This window comes from Anoplolepis gracilipes, chromosome 8 (genome assembly GCF_047496725.1).
Source record: "Anoplolepis gracilipes chromosome 8, ASM4749672v1, whole genome shotgun sequence".
NCBI lineage: Eukaryota > Metazoa > Arthropoda > Insecta > Hymenoptera > Formicidae > Anoplolepis > Anoplolepis gracilipes.
Window position 1 is genome coordinate 9,565,605 of NC_132977.1, and position 21,705 is coordinate 9,587,309.

The window sequence follows — 21,705 nt, forward strand, 5'->3', positions numbered from 1 at the left end:
ATGTACAAAAGCAAAGAGAGGATACGCGAGGGAGAAGGCCTTTTTCTTTCCGATCAGCTGCTCCCTTGCGCTGTTATCTCTTTCTTTTTATTCTTACGCTCTTATTCTCGGCTTTTAAGCGTGCTTATCCCCGAGTCTGCGTATGCATCGTGTACATCGTGTAGGGTAATGAAAGAAAGAGAGAAAGAGAGAGACGGTCAATGTGTAGGTGTCAATTTATCAACTCGTTATACCGGCGTCTTTGGCAGTTTCCTGCGCGTCGGCGACGAGGGCGTTTTGTCCGTTTCGGTTTCTGCAAAAATATTTCAACATGCATCGTATCAGTAACGCACAGTTATGATACTCTTGCAATCGTTTTCACAGTGACTATGATGATGATGTGAGAATGATTGTTGGGAGTCATTTCTTTAATTCGTTTCGTGCGAGCACAATTGTGTCGTGGAAACATGTACATTAAAAATGTTACTAGAGCTTATAGAATAAAATTTTGGATATCCAAGTTAATAATGATAAATTCAATATACATAATTATAAAATATGAATATTTAAAGATATGTATTTATGATGTGCTGAATACGTGAAAAATAAAATTAAGGGATATCAATATTAGATATGTAAGTGAAATTAAGGAATAACAAAATTGATAAAAGTGGCATTTATAAATACTATACATTTTTCATTGTATAAAGATATAAATTATAAATATTAAAAAAGAGTTTGTGCTCTTTACATTTTTACAAGCGATTTTCATTTTTAATGGTAGACTATTTTCACGAAATCGCGTATTTTCTGAATTCACATAAAGAAATACGACTGTGTTAAGAATATAGAGTGGTTTAGAAAATATTCACGGATACGAAAATACTCGTACTTCGTCTTGCGAATATTCTCGAGGTCAAAACGGAACTGTGTCAGCGGTCAGAGGTCATTCTCATTCTCGGCGTCCTGGAATACCACTTGGGACTTTTATTCGTTATATAAAAAGCTACTACGCATACTACCCGGAGTTATTTTCAGAATGACGTGTACGAAACCTATTACATCCCTACGTTACCTCTTAGGCTTTTCTTTTCTTTATGGCAACCGAGTTTCGAGGTAGCCGATCTTCGTTATCTTCGTCGAATCAACTAAATGTAGTCGGGGTTTTATTTATATTTCATTATAACAATTGTCATATTATAAATGATCGGTAGAGAATGCATACGTTTTTTTTTGTTCGTAATACTAATTGTAAAATTATTTTTATAGAATTCATATTTAGGACATAAAAATCGATAAACGATATTTCTCGATAGTTAATTTACAGAGTTATAATAAAATTATTATATATTGATCTTTTCAACGTTTTTATATTCTTGTATGTCGAAGATTATTATTTATGGACTGTTTATAATCAATATTTTGATAGAAATTATGTATAATCGGAAATATTTTCTAAAATATATCGTTTGTACAAATTCGAGTCGGACAATTTGAAAAGTTATTTTAACAAATGTAATCTGTTGGTACTTACCCATCAGAAGGCCCAAATTTGTAGGTGTTTTCCCAGATTGCGGATCATCTAGTAAGTCTCCGGTACTGTTTTGCAAGGGCGCCATAGAAATTGGTCGCCGAGAAACACGAGGCGAATATAGAGAATCGATTTGCGGTTAGGTCTGTTCACAATCGTCTCATGGTAATATCACTATATGCATTGACTTACATATCGGTCGCATGTTCCACCACCAATTCCGCTACGTCGTCGGTTCTCTCGATTATCTGCTGCACCTCCTCGAAGCTCCGATCGATAAGAGATACACCGGACCATTCTAGCACCTACGCACGCCCATTTCATACGATATATATTAATAATGTTAAATATAAATGAAGAAATGTGAGAAAATATGTTTCTTGTCTTTTGACGTTAACTATTATGATCGTTCCCTTAATTTTAATTAATTGTTAATTTTATTATACTTAATACAGATAATTAAAGGCATTTGAGTTTTGTTATATCATTATAAAAATATCGTACAGTTTACAAGAAATCTGGCAACGATCAAACTATATTATTTATTCGCGATATTAATAACTAAAAATTTCATCTTGTGCATGTATTTCTTTTTCCTATAAATATTCTCAAATTTTGAAATATATTTTATGAAAAATTTTTGTAGCATTATATTGTCTATTAAATTTTAATAATATTCTATACAATGTTATTATTAGACATTTATATTCTTTTATTAATATACGTATATGTATAATGACCTATATAAATACATCGAATTAACAAACATAAGCTACCTAACGAGAAACCATCAGGAAATTGTTATTTTCGAACCCAATCCTTTCTTATCTCGAAACCTCGCGGAATGATTTATCTCGCGCGTAAAGGAACAACATAGCTCGAAAATTCCCGAGAAACTGTGACCGACGGCGGTGAAACTAATGTTAAGACGCGTCTGGGAGAAAGAGAGAGAGAGAACGAGAGGGCAACAGAGAGACCAAATTGCAATCGGTCATAAAACACCCCGCTCTCACTTGCGCTCTTTAAGTACTTAAATTACTTTAATTACTTGAGCGAATCGCCGTGGGGAGAAACAAAGACGGCGACGAGACCGTTGCCGCGGACGACGGTAAGCTTTTAACTTTCGGGTGGGATTCGTGCTAAATCCTTAGGGCTGGAGAGATATTAAGATTAAAGACCCGTCTGTTTTAACTCGATGGATGACATTTATCGCCGCGTAAGATGGAGATCCGTGAAAATTGAAATACAATGATTACGTACATTCATTTAATTTCTTATCTTTACAAGCGCGCAGTCGCTGAATTTAATAAATTCGATTCTCCCGATCTTGATTGATTTTTTTGATGGATTTAGATTTAAAAGTATTTGACAATACTTAAGTCTTTTTTCGTTGACACTTGCTTGTCGTGTATTTCGTTTCGCTATATCGCGCAATCGCGTTTCAATTTACTTTATATTCGGTCGCGTTAATTAATTGGTGAGAATAGAATTAAATGTCCGATTAGGGGATATTAGAATTATTTCAGTGACGTAGAAAATTCATAGTGGTGAAACGCGAGATTAGTATTTCTCCCTGTTCTCTCCCACACACATTACCAGCATTCGCAGTAAAATATCGCAATGTCGACTGCTATTCAAATTTCAAATGTTGAATCGCGAAACTTGCACGTTTGTTTCAATTAGCGTATATTGTAGGTGGAAAATATATTCACCGCCACCTACTGTATAATAATGTCTAGGGCGGATCCTTTGAAGAACGTTATATCATTCACATTAATTATGGCGTTGGATAGCTTTTAATTAAAGTACGGCCAGAATCGAATTCAAATATATCCGTGAATCGTTATATATCGATGCGAAAAGGAGCACGCGCGATCGATTGCACTACTATTTTTTTCTTATTGGAATGAAAAAAAGTGTAGGAGCGAAAAGTGAAATTATAAATTACTTTTGAAAATTAATTTATTATACATTGTATTAAAGTGGACCGAAAAATCTAACTAAGCTTAATATATTTTAAGCGCTATTTAAAAAATTTTTTCCCGTCTTATTTTATTATATTTTGAATAATTACTTCATTCTCACCATATAATGCTAATAAAAGATATTAAATTTGCGTAGTATATGGCAAAATAATCGATTAGACATTTTCTCTTTTCTTTCTTTTTCTCCTCTCTTTCTCTTTTATCTTTCTCTCTATACAGTACATAGAAGTATGTAGCTTGGATGTAAGGTAACCTATGTACTCTTTATTCTATGTATTCGCGTGTTCGCGACAGCATCCGCATATATATTCTCGCGACCAGCGCGTCTCGGTGCAAGCTCGCTCATAATTTTCTTTCACAAGCAAACATTTATCGTTACTGTTTGCGATGTAGACAATACGACTTATATTTGAAAAGCCGCACTATGGGAAACATTGAAATGAATTTTCTGTGTACGTGTATTAACAGACTGAATATGCTCGCAAAGATCTAGCGAAAAGAAAAGTGAGAATGAGTATTCGAGAAAAAAATGTAATTTCGTATTTCGCGATATTTAATACGAAAATGCGATAAACGTAATCTAATAATTATGCCTTGCTTAGATGCTTCATCGTTCATTTTCCTTTCGAGAAATGCCTGCGATGTGAAACTTTGCATCGAAATGGAAATATGTATTTGCAGGAGATGGAAAGGCATTTTCAACCTTCCAGTAGGTACCCGTCGAACGATTTTCATCGCGTGCAAATCTTTCTTTCTTTCTTTATCTATTTCCGGATGCGATAAAAAAGGATTTATAGAGGAGAGGGGAACGATTCCGCGCAGATGGTACATAGTAATGTAGAATTGATCAATTTTTTATGTTCAATAAAAGCAGGCCCTTTCTGTTTTTTACTTGGAGAAAAACTGGAAGAAATTTTCTGTTGGTATCTATTTATACGCTTTGTTTATAATTTAACTGAATTTTCCCATTTTTTAAAAGCATCTTTCATTTATTATTAAGCTGTACAACATAATTTGTTCTCCTTCATTCATAATTTCTATTTTTTTTTTTTTTTTTAAGAATATTGTTGAATTTTCTGTATAGTTGCGCAATATATATTATTTATCAATACATATACTATACATATATTTGTAACCCACTTTGTAAATTTCTTAAGTAAACCACAACTTTTACGCATGTTTTCCATTTTTATGGACCTCCTTTCTCAGCTAAATTATTTCCCTTACTGAATCATATTCCATGTGTGATCATCAGACACGCTTCAATTTCCTATCTACTATATTGTTTCACGTATACGCGTACAATTTTCTGTCTCGGTGCAAAACGAGCTTTTCAGCATTTTGCACGTCATTTTGTGTACATATATATATATATATATATATATATATATATATATTCATATCGAATGTATATACATATACACTTTTATTTAGATGTTTTTTCCCCTTCTCTGTTCCGAAATCTTCTAAAGAGAAGGCTGCGGATACCGGTAATTTGGTACAGGAAATGACGCGTATGAAAGCGATCAACTGCTGGTTCGCCGTTTCCATGATTCTCGTTCATTGTATGATATATCACATCGATCGTTCAGAAAAATCCAATATGCATTTGCAAACGGACGTGACATGCTGAAGAATATTCATGGAACGTCGGTGGCGATACAATGCCGCAAAGTTAACTAAAAAAAAGATCGCGTGATTTAATAGCCGATCGATCGTCAATCGAAAAATATCAGAGTTGAAATCAGTACAATTTGACGCGGTATGCGGGATATCGAATGCGGGCACCCGAATTGCGGTATTCGGGATGCGGGAACAACATATTTATTACAGGAATTGTAAAATAATCGGTTTTAAAATCGTTTTGAATTTCTGCATCGCAAAAATCATTTCGTTACATATTTATCTTTATTGCATTTGTAATAGTAACGCAATAGCTAAATTATATAATTTACTATAGAGCAGATTATTTTTACACTTTTTGCGTTGGATGTCAGCTGTTAAATTGTTCTTCATTGAAATTAAAATTATTATATCAGATTGAGATATTAGATTTTTTATTTTATATTTTATGACATAAAATAAATTAAATAAATAAATATATATATATATATATATTTACATATACATACATACATGAAAACATACATATATGTACCCATGATAAACATTCGATATTTCTGCGTTGAAATTGGCTTCTTCTTTCTTTCTTTTTAAGCTTTATCGCGTTACCCTGCCGTTTATTTACGATGCACAAGTGCCTCGTATTTTACCCCATTCGGAAACATTATTTAAAATAAGCGACTCAGACGTACCCTGTTGCGGGCTCATTTAACCCTCGAGATACGTCTGTCTTTAGTTTCGCGTCGTCTCGAAAATTTACAATGTGTTATTTGATCTCAAGCATGAAAAGAGCCACATTTAAGCAACACCGAAGCTGTTTGACAATGTTTGCGAAAATGAGAGAAAAACGTCATATTTCGTCAAATTTTTCGCGACATAATAAGACGGAAAAATCGCATTTGAATGATATCAAGATAAATAAATGTGAAACATGAAATTAATATGCACTTGCATTTGCTCGTGTAAAATTTTCGCGCGAAATATTGCGACGAGACACGCGGATATGAGCGAGTTGTGAAAATTTCAGCAGAGACTAGCGAAAATAAAATTTCGAAAATTACGCTTCATTTTTTACGAAAAAATACTGGAACTTACGAGCCGTGATATGCTGTAATATATGTTGTAAATATGAATCAACGCAATTTAACAGCGTATATATTCCGTATAGGAATAATATACGAAATATTTATAGCAATATATGAATTTATGAATTTCATAATTTATTTGAAAAAGAAATTTTCTCTTTTAACAGTTCTTGCATAGAAGCATGTAATATCTGTTTTCATTTTAATATCTGTTAATATCTTTTGTATGTAATTTAACATTAATTATTTCACAGAACAAAAAGTTATCTAATTATACTTATTTGAACGGATTAAAATAAGACATATATTACGAAATAATAACATGAAAAATATTTTCAAGATATACATTTGAATAAGATACACATATGCAATAGAATATTCATTCACGATATAATATTAACTTTGCGGCAGAGGCGTTGTACGCTCAGTAAATATTTTTTAATTTTTATATTTTATCCCTGTACGTTGATTGCTTATTTCTTTATGTCATCGATTGTTGGAGATTAACTTGTATTTTTGTTCATATTTATGCGTCAAATACTAATGCGTTGGCGTCGCGTGGCTGTATCGTGCCGCAAATATTCGTTCAGAATAACAAACTGAGAAAAGAAGAGAGTAGAGATAACGTTTCATCTATCGTTAAATTTTATTTATTGAATTTATATTATAAAATTGTTTTAACTCTTGGCAACAAAGCCTCTTTGTATTATTATCGTGAACTGCATGAATGTACTTATGAAAACATTTTTGGTAGCGAAATAAAGTAGCATTTTATTTTGCGATGAAATTCATCTCACTTAACACAGTAAAATTCATTTTGTCGACTACTGTTTACTTTATCATTATCAAATTAAAACAGAAAGGATCATATTTTCGTAAAATAAATACAATTTATTCGATTTATAACAGAGTTAATGAAATATTGAATCAGGACGGGTGGGGGACGTGCATGATTTTAAAATCGTATTACTTTACTCCATTTTCAATTATTCTAAGTTATTTTAATTCTATTAACATTGAAATCTCTTTTCCAATCTCAATCTTCCAAGATCAACTTTCAACTCGTATTGATGTCTCCAATTGAAATCAAGTTATTGTTTAAGTTTGATTTTTCGGTTTGCGTTTTTGGAATAGTTTGCAAAATCTTAGTTTGAAGAATCGAATATGAAAAAATTTTTTTAATTTTATTTTGAATAAAAAGTGCTATATAAATACATTAGTCCAATTTTGTACATTTATTTATATTTTTTAAATATATTTTTCATTTACTGTTAAAAAATTGAATTTACTATGCGATCCTACAAAATCTATTCAACCGCATTAGAAATTGTATTTGTTTTTTTATTTATCTTCACGTTGTTTGTCTGGAGAGTAATTTATCTACGAAACGTGCGCATATCACGGGCGAACCAACTTTGAAAGTATTGGCCGGTAATAAAAGTTTCTCATACGGTTTATTGGATCACGTCGGCGATTAATCAGTGTAGTGTGTCCTCGTAGATGTTAAATTTCATTTCTGACATAAGCCGCGTGACACCGGCATTCAGGTGACGTCAGGGATAAACATTGTCAGAATACTCGGAGTCTGCTGAGAGTTGGATTTGCCGTTTGATTGTCTCGACGTCAAACTTTATTGTTATTAATTACCGCGTGGGCGATTGTCCATTAACCACGAGGGTATGTAAGCGGTGCGCCGCCGTAATTCGCCGATAGATATATCACATTGACGATATGGCACAGGGCAAGATAGTATTGAAATCATTACCGGTATATATGACAAAATAAGGCACGATATACGAGTTGTGTGATAAGAAAAATTTTAGATCTTAATTTTATCACAATTCAGTCAGAAACATCTCGGACAAAAAATAATATATATATATATAAATATTTAAATCTAGAAAAAATCTTAATTTGTTGATTTATTACAGTCTTATTACAAATTTATTTTCTCAAATTTTCCTCCTTTCATCAACTTTTAATGACAGGTTTCTTAACTCTGAGTCGGTCCTTTTATTACAATTTAAACATTGATGAAAGATCAGCATTCGTTTTAAATTCAACGTGTGAAATGTAAAACCGTTAACGACCTTTTTACCGTCGCGACAGAATTAAAAAAAAAGAAAGATCAATATTTAATTACGTTCTCGTTCTCGTTTCCAGGTCCGATTTAGTAGGAACTTTGCTCGCGTGGGAGTTCTAATTACTCCACCCCTCCGAGAAAAACGTTCTTTTTATCTTCATTTCTCTCTGTTTTTTCCCTTGTTTCGCTAGCCGTTACTTAATGTATCTAACTAGAATTGTACCTAAGGCAGCATAAAATTATTCTTCTATTGAAATATTAAAGTATTCTTCTGTTGAAAGAGAAACATGAATCTATATATTTATATTATATACATTATTGTAAATCAATTCTTAATTAATATTATAGAACATTTCAATAAAATATTAGTTCTTTTATGTTAGTAAGAATGTAAAAAAAATTTCTATTAATTTAAATTATATAATGTTTGAGTTATAATAAAATGAATTTAAAAAAAAACTTAAACGTAAAGAAACTTTTATAAGAAGATTCATTATGAAAAGATAAATCATTGATCGAATGCTGTCAAGATAAAATTTTATAGACTAACAACATATAATACACCTTGTTTAACCGTATTGTATAAACAGAGCAATAACAATCTTTTCGTTTTTCTGCGCGTTTTTATCTTTCTCCCGTTGTCTCTTATTATAGGGATTTATGCTGCACATATTTAAATATGTAAACAAGGATACGATGCTATTATTTCTTACATTTGTATGTTTGTGTTTTTACAAAGATTTTTACAAAAAAATATCTATAATAATTCAAGAATAAACTATAAAAATAATGTAGTTGAAAATGTAGTTAAGATCATCAAGAGAAGGAGAATCACGTACATATTATACAATGATATAAAATATATCATTATTGCAAAGATAACCGAACAATTAATTTAGCAAATAATAAATTAACAAAATTATTGTATAATATAAACCACTCTCCCGATTACTCGAACTTCTTGTGCTTTCGTACGATATGTATTTTATTTTATAATACGGAGAATGCGAAAAAAATCACTATTATACAAAACTACGGTTTGCTCGAAAAATCGCGCGCTTGAATCGCACAATTCTATCTTTGCTGCTAACGAATATGCATGTATTTTACGATAAAGCACACGCGATAGTTTTTGTTCACTGTGCAAATGACAACAAGACCATTGCGTGTAAACAAAAATGCGCTACATCTCGCAAAAATTCAGTAACATTTAGCTATTTCTATTGTTTACATGCAGTGATATTGTTGTCACTCGCACGACGAAAGCAGAAATCAACGCGTGTTTTGTCGTTGTAAAATGTGTAGCATTGTAGCGTAAATAAGACCGCGTGATTTTTCAATGCCGAACAGATTGTAGCTTCGCGTAATCATGATTTTCGCATTCTCTGAGTCGCAATATAAAATAAAGTGCAAGTATTCTTTGTGATTAATGTTGGGAATACGAAGTAAAGTATCGCATGATCTTATTCTGATAATTAATGCTTGCGCGCGATTGTAATTAATTGTTTTGTCAAATGAATGTGTATGCCAAAAATAGCAGAAGACAGATCCATCAGAACAGGCTGAGAGATGATATTGGGCAATTGTAAGATTTGCAATTTATTATTTTGTTGATTTACTATTTGTTATCTGTAAAACTAATGTCTCAGTTCTCTTCATGCGAGTGATTTTATATTATTATATAATATATGATGTATTAAAATATTATGGGTTTTACTAATAATTTTTTTTAAAACAAAGTTTTAATATTATCATTAAAATCAAAACACCAATTAATTTTTTAATATAATTTTTGTACAGCAAAAAGAAACTAGCATCTTTTGGCTCATTTTTCTACATTAACCATTAAATAATCAATTCGGCACACATTAATATGTATATTTGGAGAGCAAATAATTTGGAAAATATTTTAATCAAAATTAAAATCAAAAGATTTTAATTACACTAACGTAGCTATTTTTATGCAATATGGATGTTATCTTATTAGATTTTTAACTTATTTTGTAAACAATAAATATTCAAGATATTTTAATAGCAATTAATTTGGAAAACAATTTAATATTAATCCTGATATTAATTTTTTACTCTTAATTATTTTATTGTTAAATTATTTTGGTATCATGTTGATACGTGTATTTTTATTTAATATTTTTTATATTTATTTTCACGTTTTATTTTTTAAGCTATTAATTAACAATTAATTCTGATACATTTGTTTTTTATTTATTTGTTTGATTCGCTATACGTGTTTTTTTGAAAATGAGATGCTAGTGTAATGTAATGTTCAACATTTGCGTCTTTAATATTTATTAATTTCTTCTTAATTGATACAAACAATAAATTCACGATTAGATCAATAAATTAGCACTTACATACATATAATTATACCATACATCAAATTTGATTTCTCGTAGGGGAAATACTAAATTAATTAACGGAAGTCAATTCTAAGAGTCTATTCCAAAGTTGAACAGTAACGAATGGATTGATCGGAATATATGGAATAGTTGTTGAGTTTGTTGCCAATTCTGATTTTACGGTACGTAAGCGGATTAAACAAAGCTCGATTCGTCACAGAAACGTCGCGTCGTGAATTTTCATTCCGCGCAAGCAACAAGTATGTCACGCCTGTCAGGATGTTTGTTCATTTCTCGTTTTCGCGTTTCGCGAGGAATTCAGGGCACACAATTTTCTTTTAATCCCGACTCGATATTTAGTCACCGATGAGAGAAATGAGAATAGAATGGGAAAAAAAGGAAGCGAACGCGCTTCTTTTATATCTTTAGAAGGATAACGCGCGCATAACGAGAAGCGAGCCATTGTGCGATAGCTGCACGTTCCTTATTAGACATTGTCGCCGAGCGCGAGAGGAAAGCTCGCCGATGATAAGCGATCGTCGTGAGCTCTTTATGGAAATGTAATGACGGCAAACAGGAGCGAAATAGTCGCCCTCGTCTCCTCGTCTTCTCGATCGATCGATCACCAGTGCCCACCTATCTATATCGTATCCCTTTGTGCGCGATGACACTCGAGGGAAAAGATAGAGATTTCAAAGGACTGCACTTTTCCGCCTTTTCGCACATACTGATGTTCCAATGACGTCTGAATATTCTGCTGCTTAAATCATATAAATACCCAAGAATGTAGGTCTTGCTTCGAGTTTTGCATTGCGTAAATCTGACGTATAACAATATTAAATTTACGTCGTCTCTTTACGTCGTTTTTTTTTTCTTTTACACTCGTTTTATAATAAGGAGTTAATTTGAATTTATTTGTCCCAAAGTTTACGTTTTACATCGCTGTAAGGGAAAGGAGGCAGAGGGGGGAGGAAACATTAAGATAAACAGTGCGTCCGGATTAATATCGCGTTGCAAAACATGACTATGGGCGCGTTCGGGGAGACACTATTAGCTCTAACAGCGTCATTCTATCAGCATATATATCCTTAAATATGGATATATAAAGTACTTTTATAATAAAACTGCTTGTTCCAATTAATGTATAATGAGCTGCTGCAATTACACGCAGTTTGAATGACATTAAATAAAATTCATCAATTTTAACGTAAACACAAATATGCAAGCGAATAGAATGGCTCTTTTTGCGCTTGACTTGTCAGTACTTCAACTTTAAATTTAATTAGAATCGATGCGTCAGGAACTGTCGATATTTACGCGCATTTACCGTTTATAACAATATCCGACAGGTAAAACGATGAACGTGTGACGGGAAAATATTTTCGTCTCTATATAGTATTTGCTTTCGAAGTATGTTGAATATTTATGTTATGTTGTTTGAGTGTTATTCTACATGCGACGATTGGCTGGTTATGACGTGCGGTAGTTTTCTCTCATTTCATAAATACGTATAAAATGGAGAATGATTTGACAAAAAAAATAAATTTTACAAACATTGGGATGAGTTATAGGTAGAAAATTATCTCACTTAAAAAATGCAAAACGGATCATGTGATTCTAAATGCAACGTAACGTAATAACGTATTTTACATGTTCTCGAACGAAAATATCCGATCTAATAAAATAAAGTTTAATTCTTTATATAAAAATAATATAAATTATAAATGGATGATTTTATAGATTTTTTGTGTATATCTAATTAATATATATATATATTCAAACTTCTTACTACGTATTGTTTTATAAATAATAGCAATATATGATAATATCGAAAAGATGATAGTTTGAAGATTAAGTCTCAAAATATTTAATATATTAAAAATATATTGAATAAGATAAACAGTGCGTCCGGATTAATGTCGCGTTGCAAAACATGACTATGGGCGCGTTCGGGGAGACACTTAGTGCTAACAGCGTCATTCCATCAGCATATATATCCTTAAATATGGATATATAAAGTACTTTTATAATAAAACTGCTTGCTCCAATTAATGTATAATGAGCTGCTGCAATTACACGCAGTTTGCATAATAAATAGTTGACAAGAAATGTTTAAATCTGAGAGAGACATTAGAGAATCTAGACATAATAGGCAATTTCAAGATTATTTTTAGAGTTTAGAGATAGATATATAGATGACAATTATATTATAATATTCTACGTAGTATGCGTATATATATAAAACGTGTGTACATACCTTGTCACCTTGTTGTAAGCCGGCCTTCTCGGCGGGGCCACCCGGCACAGTCCACACGATGCACGCGAAAGTGCGACCGTCCGACCCGGTCTTGCCGCCCACCACTCTCATGCCAAATCCGCGTGCTGTAACAAAAGGATATGACGTGGGCTGAGAATGTGTAGTGTGATGTACCGTCGCAATTTCTGCGGATATCTCTCGTCTCCGTGGGTAGGATTTGCGTCACCGAGCCGAAAACACACGGCTGCGCACGTGTCGTACGCATCGACCTCTTCCCGCCAAAGAGAAGCCGTAGGGCGCGTTCGGGGAGACACTATTAGCGCTAACAGCGTCGTTCTATCTTTGTTCAACTTTTAATGAGTAACGCTGATAGAATGACGCTGTTAGCGCTAATAGTGTCTCCCCGAACGCGCCCATAGTCATGTTTTGCAACGCGACATTAATCCGGACGCACTGTTTACCTTAATGTTCGGCGGCGAATGTAATTGAAGTCGCAACACCTAGGAAAATAATTAACACCCACGCTCACTCGCTGTAAACGTGAGCGGCAATTGCGCCGATTGTTGGGATAACAATGTTATATTGTTAGTAAGTTCTAACGCGCGCCCGCGTGAGTTTTGTAATTTAACTACGTGAATTATGAACACGATTGTCGACGTTTCCTTTTTTCTTCAACAGTTTCAAAAAAACGGCGGATTGAAAAGCAAGAGTTATACAACTTAATAATTGTAATAAGTATTTCTTTATTCTATATTTTCTATGATGTCATCGTAAAAATATAAATAGAAATTTTTCTTAAAATTTGCATATTAATTATTATGGCTCAGTTTAAGAGAGATTGCATTTATAAAGTATTATTCTCTCGTATCAATTTTAAGGAACGAAAAATTTCAGTAAAAAGAGTTGAGAATCCTTAGTCAATGTATTTGCTGAAACTGGACACATTTACTTTCCCTAAATCCATTTAAGCTGCAAGTAGTCTAGTGTTGTGTCTCAATCGCATTTTGCGATTAAGCGCACTTTCACGGAAATACAATCCGACATGATCAAGCCAATTTCGAGCACTAAGGATTTTGTAACATCTGGATAAACCTTCACGCCATTAACCGCGCGAATTCGACAGACACCCACGTTATCGCCAGTAACCGCAGATCCTATGTCCATTAGAACGAGAACTCTCGTAATGTGCCTGCTAAAGCTCTGGGAATTATAAACGGAGAGGAGATCCGTTTCACTTTTGTTACTCGATCTTATACATCGTGCGGATTTTCTTGTATAAAATTTACACAACCATTGGACTTATGCTGTGGCGATTAAAGTGTTTAGAGAATTAACTATTTCTATTTTTTATTGGAGTGCTAATTTTTGAAAAAGCAAAAGAATTAACAGATCTCTTTCGAAAGTATGACTAATTGTAAAGAGAGATTTGAAGTTTACGAATTATATTTTTGTACTTGTACATACAATACTGTGAATAGAAATACGAATTTTATTTAACTAGATGTTTGAATATTGCAAACGAATTTAAAAATTAGTTTTCCATTTTCAACGGAAAATTGAGTTTATTGGGCTCGATGGAAATTAATAACGCCGGAATTTGCGAAAAAATGGCGCGATCGTCCCCTTTTACCGAATGGTCAAGCGAACAATGGTCGCGTTTATGCCGGGAAAAATATAGAATATAGAGAACGGGTTGAAAAAGTTTATTCTTTTCGCGCTATTTGTGCGGATGTAACTTGCTGTTGAAGTTTTAACGAGTAGAAGGGATGTGCCACGTGATAATGTAGGCCAAGGAAGACGGAAGGGATAAAAGCGATAAAAGAGGAGAGATTTGCTGATAATGACGTATAAACATTTGTAATTTGGCTGCTTCCTGCGGTGTAAGCGAGGATAAAAAAATTGCCAAGTCAACTTTTTCCATCTTCACGCGCGGCATGCCATTCTGCCGGAACACCATTTTGCTTGTTCCTCACGTTCGCATCGTAAAAACAAGTTTATACCATTTGTTATTTACGGTTTTTTCGTAAGAATCTTCTACAAAACTGAGGATATGATCGTGCGGGAAGAAATTTTTTAAAAAAATTATCAAACGTGAGTTAAGCATCGCAGTTCAATTTGAGAAATTATTATTCATATAAGCACATAATTTGCATCACGAATGATCATTTACACTAGAAACATGATAAGTAGTATAATTACAATTAATACATAATAATGAGCGAAGTAGAACTTTATGGAAAATACTGGAGGAAACTATGTAAATTTTAGAGGAGATCAAACAAAAATATTTAAACGAATATTAAAATGATTATAAAGACATTAATGCAAAAAAGATTTTTTTTTTTAAATACGATAATATATGAGTAAGTGAACAATGTAACTTTACACAAGTCAGATTAAGCTTCAAAAGTATTAGTAATCAGTATTCTTTTAATATTTATTTGAGAATTTATTTGATTATTGAGAAAATCGAATTAAATCGCTATTGTTAAAAAATCCACCCTAAATATCCTTCTATTCTTTACTTTCGATGCTCGATAGAAAGACGTGCGTACGAAAAGAATTGATACAACTAGCCTAATCCACCCCCATGTGCGCTTCTCATTTCTCAGTGGGACTTTTCTTCTCCTGAGAAACAATCTTTTCTCACTTATTTTTCTTTAGTCTAGCTTCCAAGGTCGTGAATTAATGTCATGAAACAATGTGGGCGTACTAAAGCATCTTAGTTGGAGGTTGCGATGACGGTTACGTTGAAAGGGCACGGGAAAAGGGTGGTCGAGGACGAGATGTCGGAGGCGCTGTTTAACGCATAAGTGGTGATAGAAGGAGGGTCAAGGGACATGAGGCACCTACGTTGTCTCTCGTGCTACGCATATTGCGAGCGTAGTCAACATTTTCGCGTTCGGGACGCATCTACGCCTACGTGGTTAACTATGCGGGATTGTTGCTCGCCGCCAGTAATAGTATTGTCTTCGTGAGTATTAGTGTGAGAAATTCGAAACGCGGGCGCGCGAGGAGAAGCACTTAATTAAGTGTTATCGTGCTGGCTGCGCGCGCGTAATTTCGTTCTGATGTGTACGAATTAATCCCACTTGTAATCGCTGCGCATAATCCTACCTCAAACCATCGTTTTGCATGAAATTATAAAGATACATTTATTATTATTATTATTATTGATTTATTAGAATTCTGTCTAATTTTGCAGCAATGTTAGTGAAGAATGAGTATAAAAGAATTTTTTAGAAATTGTTTCTGGAAAATAGTATTTTTCTTATAATGTAAAAAGAGTTATATAATTATATAATTTATAACACAAGAGTATCATAGATTGCATTTAATTTTAGAATATTCGAATACGCGATGTTTTAAAGAGACTACTGTCAATGTAAAATGAAAAATATATATCAATGTTTTATCGGTGAAGGCACCATCGAAAGAAATCGTCGCGATTCACAAAGAGTAAAAAATCTCACTTGAGAGTATTTGAGACAAATCGAGTTAAAACCCCACATCGACCTCTCTTGCAGTCGTACCAGTTGCAGTTTTAAATTCAATTCTATTGACGAATCGGTTGTCATTTCGAACTAGTGTCGTGTTGGTTGACATGCAAACTTGCGTTTGCACAAACGTGACGTTAACGAGATACGACGTGGACGCGACGTCGTACCATTTAATTGATCAATGTCATCGAGCTTTCCAGCATAGCAGGATTATCTGTTAATGCTCTGACGAACTGATTAAGGAGAATCTCGTTTGTGTCGTAACGTCGGGATAGCTCCAAGAGCAATCCGGTTAGAGGTTTCCCTCGCAACGCTATGGTAATTATCAATAAGTATCAGTCACAATCAGCTGTGCGATAAAGCTTGTCATCATAAGATTCATGTCGTATTGAATTCTGTGTTTGTATTATTATTATTATTGTATTATTGATTATTTTCTGTCAACATTGATCGACGATTGATTAAGCTGCACAATAATAAAAAAAAAACTGCATTCTTTATTATTTCAATACTTGCACTATTGTTCTTTTAATTCTTGAAGTTATAATTAATCTACAAATTTTCTCCGAATTTCCTTAATATTTAAATTACCAATAAAACTAATAAAACTTTGATGAAAAATATTTTTGATCGTATTTTGAAACCCAAAGACAATTTTTTCAGTGTGCATAAAGTAGATCAAACTCGTAGCTTGAAGATTTTTACGATTGTTTGCTAAATGAAATGGAAAAGGAATGCAATGTGAGCACTTGAAAACGATAAAGCTAAATTAAAACTGATGTTAGCTGTCAAGAACTTGCAAGAAGCGTGATCTAATTTCGAACAACACGCAGGTTGCATAATTATAGATTATGTACCAGTCATTTGCACATGTTACTCTACGATCGCGATAACGATGTTAATTTTGAATTGTATTATCGTTAAATTATTTGCACGTTTAAAATTAATAAATTAAATTAATAAATTAATCAAAATTATAAATTTAGTTTGATTTAATGCTAGATTATTTGTAAGGAAATAATACTATTTATTATCGAAAATAAATCATAAATAGCATATACGTAATACACATACACACACACACACACAAACGACAATAAGCATCCAGTAGGGTTTAGAAAGGGCAGAGGATGAGCTGAATACGCAATAATGGGAAATGCATTTGCTCATAGTCACAATGGTATACCTGTTGCGGACAGTTCAGAAGCTTGAAGCGCAATTTAATTCGCGTATTATTTTTATTCTCTATAGAGCCCATCTGTATAAACGATTTTTTCATTTCTTCAACTTTTTCCTTATTCCTTCTCAATTATTTGACATCTTCCCTTTGTGAATGAATACTTAGTTAAAACCAATTTTACAAAATGTTGAAAAATTATTATACGTGAATTCTTTGTATCTCTCGACAGAAAAAAAAATTTTGTTAAATTTATTTTATATCGTATATGTAGAGAGATACAATAATAAAGTAATATACAATATAATAAATATCACAGAAATTGAAATTATGTATTATTTTTAATATTTTTTTTTAATCAACTCGTGCGAATAAAAAAAGTCATGTATTACTTTACTTGTCATTTTTACTTTACTTTGTCTCTACAACAAGAAACATTTTTGTAAAAAGATTCAACTGTTTCTCAAAGCAAAGTGAGAATGGTAATGATTTTATTCGCGTACTCTCGTGTAATTTTCTGTAATAAATATGGCGCAGAAAGGTCTTGCTTGAAATCCATGTAAATATATAATGATAATATCTTTCACATCTCGCAAAGTTATATATCTTGAATTTTTTCTCGTCCGTTATTTCCATTAAATTTCCACGATTGTCCTCGATTCGAAGACAGATAGTATTAAATGTTGCAACAAGAGAAAAAAGTTTCCTTTACAGAGACATTAGCATCTTGATGGCTTTCTTCGCTGAATAGTGCTTTTAAATATAAATGAGCGCCCGATAATTCAAAAGTATTATTGAACGACTTTAAGTAACCGAGAGATATGAAGAATCACAAAGATAGTATTATGTCTCGAATAATTCAGAAAAAATATTGTTTTTTTTTTTTTTTTTTTTTTTATTAAAGATATACTTTATTTTATTTCCTATTTTATCAAACGCATATGTTTAATAAAGCGCGCTTGAAAAGTAATATTTATAGGTGAAATTTTATACATGTAAAATTTGATTGTTACTTCTTTCATAGATATATTAAACGTATGTTTTACAAATGTACGTAATCTATCAAGATCCATCTATTATATCAATATATTATCAAACTAATGGATTATATGCGGTCAACGCTTTTTACGCGCTTACGCGTTTCAAAGTAACAGTTTAAATGCGTCATGTCGAGATTACAAGCCGAGCTCTTGCGCGCAATTAAATCCCGGCGGCAACTCCATGTTTTTCTGCTCTGTTCGCTGACGTCGTTTAATTATAATTATTGTCCGAGTGAAATAAATCGTCTCCACCTACCACTGTTCTTACACTAAGTATAACGATGTCACGCGCATGGAAGTGACAAAGCGAGAGGCGTTCCGCTCTAAATTATAGTTTGCAATAGCGCTGTCTGTGATAACTCATACTCTAGAAAACGTGATCTACGAATTAATTTGCATTGTTCCCGAGATTTACATACGACCCCCATGTCGTCGCATAGGATATTTTTTTTATTCTGTCGTGAACAATCGTATGTGTGCCGCAATTTGTTTCCGGGCTATCACTTAATTACATATATCTCGTGAGTTGCATTTTTTTAAAACAATTCTGAAAACGTCCGTCAGTCAAAATTATTATTTCTACATAATTTTTTAGCCGTCATTTTATTTAATTTAATTTCAAATATTACATGTATTGTTTTTATTTGTGTTAAACATCGTTGTTATCATTGTTTGTGAAAGAATGAACTTTACGACTTTGAAAGATTGGTTTAAAAATTGCATTGCGATTATTAATGTGTTGTTATTAATTTATATCGAGCAATAACATAATTAGTGTTACAGTATTTCTGATTTTTATTTAAGTATTTTTATTAAATATTGAGATATACAGAGATATTTAAGATTTTAAATTATAAGATTCTTAATTAATTTTGAAAATTAGTTGAACAAACCAAATGTATATGTTATAAATATTTAGATAAATTTAGTCTCTCTTTTTGTACACATTAATAGTAAATTTGTGTTTTATATAATTATAACACACCCTTTTCTTGCATTGCATCGGTTTAAATAAATGATAAAATAAAGCAATATGCACTATTGTTTTTTCCACGACCGTTTGCATAAAAAACTTGACATAATAACAGGTTCTTCCTATAATCTAATAGTGTTATATTAATTTGTTTTATATATTTCGCTCGCATGTTACACCTAGATCAAACAGCCCGGACAATATTCGCCAAAACATCTACCACGGTAAACATCCCCATTTCTCATGATTAAATCAAAACAGATTCTTGTTGCATCCATAGTCAACCTGTTGATCGTTAATTCTAAATATCGTTGTTTCTCATGGTACGTTATCCGGTTCCACAAAAATATTTAGCTGTCTCAAAGTGGATGCATCACACCTACGCTTTGTTGCGTCGATTAATAATATCTATAGAAAAATATCTTTTTATTCAAAGAATCTTTCATTCAAAGAAATTAATCGACAAAAAGATACATATTATTTTATCTACCATTTATAGACTTTTTCTCGCGCGTATATATTTTTTAATCGAATCTTTCAAAACACAAACTTTCAAGCATCTATTCTATTTATATTTTTTAAAGATTGATGCAAACTTATTGATTACTACTGATAACATGTTTTTAACTTTGAAACTGCCAACGAATTTCGTGTATACAAGAGAAGGATCAATATAGTTTTTCATTTACGCAGCTTTTTTTTTTTCCCGCAAATTTTCGCTTTTTACGAAATTCCGTGGGTCAGGTGCCTTTCGAATATAGAGACATGCGGCAGCGACAGATCAAGACAACGGACGATTGCGTTGATCGACGTGTATCCGGATGTGCGGCGAGCTGAGCGGTTTATAAACGGGCTCGTAAAATACACGAGACACGTCCGTTTGCGTTAACGCGTCTCTATTCGAGTAGTCGCGGCGAGAGGGAGAGAGAGAGAGAGAGAGAGAGAGGAGAGCCCGATCGATCGCGCACCTTCCGGTGTTCCGCGAGCGCAGCTGCGTCCCGTGATGTGTCCCGTGTGCGATTCGCACGAAAAGCTATTATCCCGGGATAGAAGTGTGTGCACAAACGGCCAATGGTGGCGGTGTGCGGTGGGCCTGGACCTGGACGACTGCCTGCAATCCGGGGATTCGTGCGCGACGACGACGGCAGGTCTTTCGCACGCGCTAGTCACTATGTTACTATTTATAGAACGTTCAAACCTGTAGCTCTTCATATACTCGCGGTTTTCTCTGAATATTCGTTTAAATCGATCTCCAGCGTGGTTTAAAGAGACAAACGCGTGACATTTTTGCGAACGGAATGTACGCACGCGAGCTCTTTCTTTTCAACTTTTTTTATTTTAATATTGATTTGATTTTCACACTGGTAATTGGGACGAATAAGAATATGTAACGATATTATATTGATATTGTAACGTTTATCGGTTTATTATCTTTTTTTAATTATTTCAATCGTAAATATCAAATTAAGTTAATATAAAATCATATTTAATTAATTTGACAATTAAACGGCGGATAATTAATTTTTATCTCTCTTATTTCTGATTGTTCCAATTTTAGACGCAATAATTGCATCTAAATGTGGATATTCTATATTTATTCTATGAGATGTTGCCGCGTCGGCATTCGTGGAAAAGCTGTCATTGCGAAATTATGACCTGGTTATTACAGCTGTATCCAGTTTATGTCCATGTATTACGTATCATTGCATTTAATGGCTTTCCCTTCGAATTGCGCAAATTGCAAAGCGGATCCATCGTTATTGTGCTTTCTGTATGATTACAACGTATTAGTTGTTGATGATGTCGTGATTAGTAGGTGTTGCTTTATGCGTGAACAAGAAGCATGATTGAGCAATGTGTAATATGCATTTGTCAAATCAACTTGTAAATCGTAAATGCTTCGTTTTTCCGAATTATGAAAATTACGAACTGTGAAAATATCGGTGAGTAAATATCTGCGCGAGATTATCAGATTAAAAAATCAGTTTAAAATATCTTCAAAGTTTTTTATATTTATATTACACACACTATTACAAGTGAAAAAATGAGAAAAAGTCGTATGTATAATGACACATGAAAACACATTAAAATGAAAATTGACATCTTTGTGCAGAG

General features: G+C 32.9%; 2 protein-coding genes across 11 annotated transcripts in view; one reads left to right on the plus strand and one right to left on the minus strand.

The window, feature by feature from the left end:
• Positions 1 to 21,705, minus strand: part of Fife (regulating synaptic membrane exocytosis protein fife) — a 150,420-nt gene that overhangs the window by 35,571 nt on the left and 93,144 nt on the right. For all 9 annotated transcript variants that reach the window (XR_012047184.1, XR_012047185.1, XM_072897570.1 and 6 more), the window contains 4 exons: positions 12,901 to 13,025; positions 1,703 to 1,815; positions 1,514 to 1,578; positions 234 to 292 (listed from right to left, as the gene is read on the minus strand). Coding sequence is in view for 7 of the 9 variants with exons in the window: in XM_072897570.1 (XP_072753671.1) it covers positions 234 to 292; positions 1,514 to 1,578; positions 1,703 to 1,815; positions 12,901 to 13,025 (362 nt within the window). In the remaining 2 variants the exon portion in view is untranslated. The remainder of the gene's footprint in view (positions 1 to 233; positions 293 to 1,513; positions 1,579 to 1,702; positions 1,816 to 12,900; positions 13,026 to 21,705) is intronic.
• LOC140668513 (cytochrome c oxidase assembly factor 3, mitochondrial-like) overlaps positions 1 to 21,705 on the plus strand; it is a 136,976-nt gene that overhangs the window by 6,822 nt on the left and 108,449 nt on the right. The gene's annotated exons all lie outside the window — the stretch shown is intronic.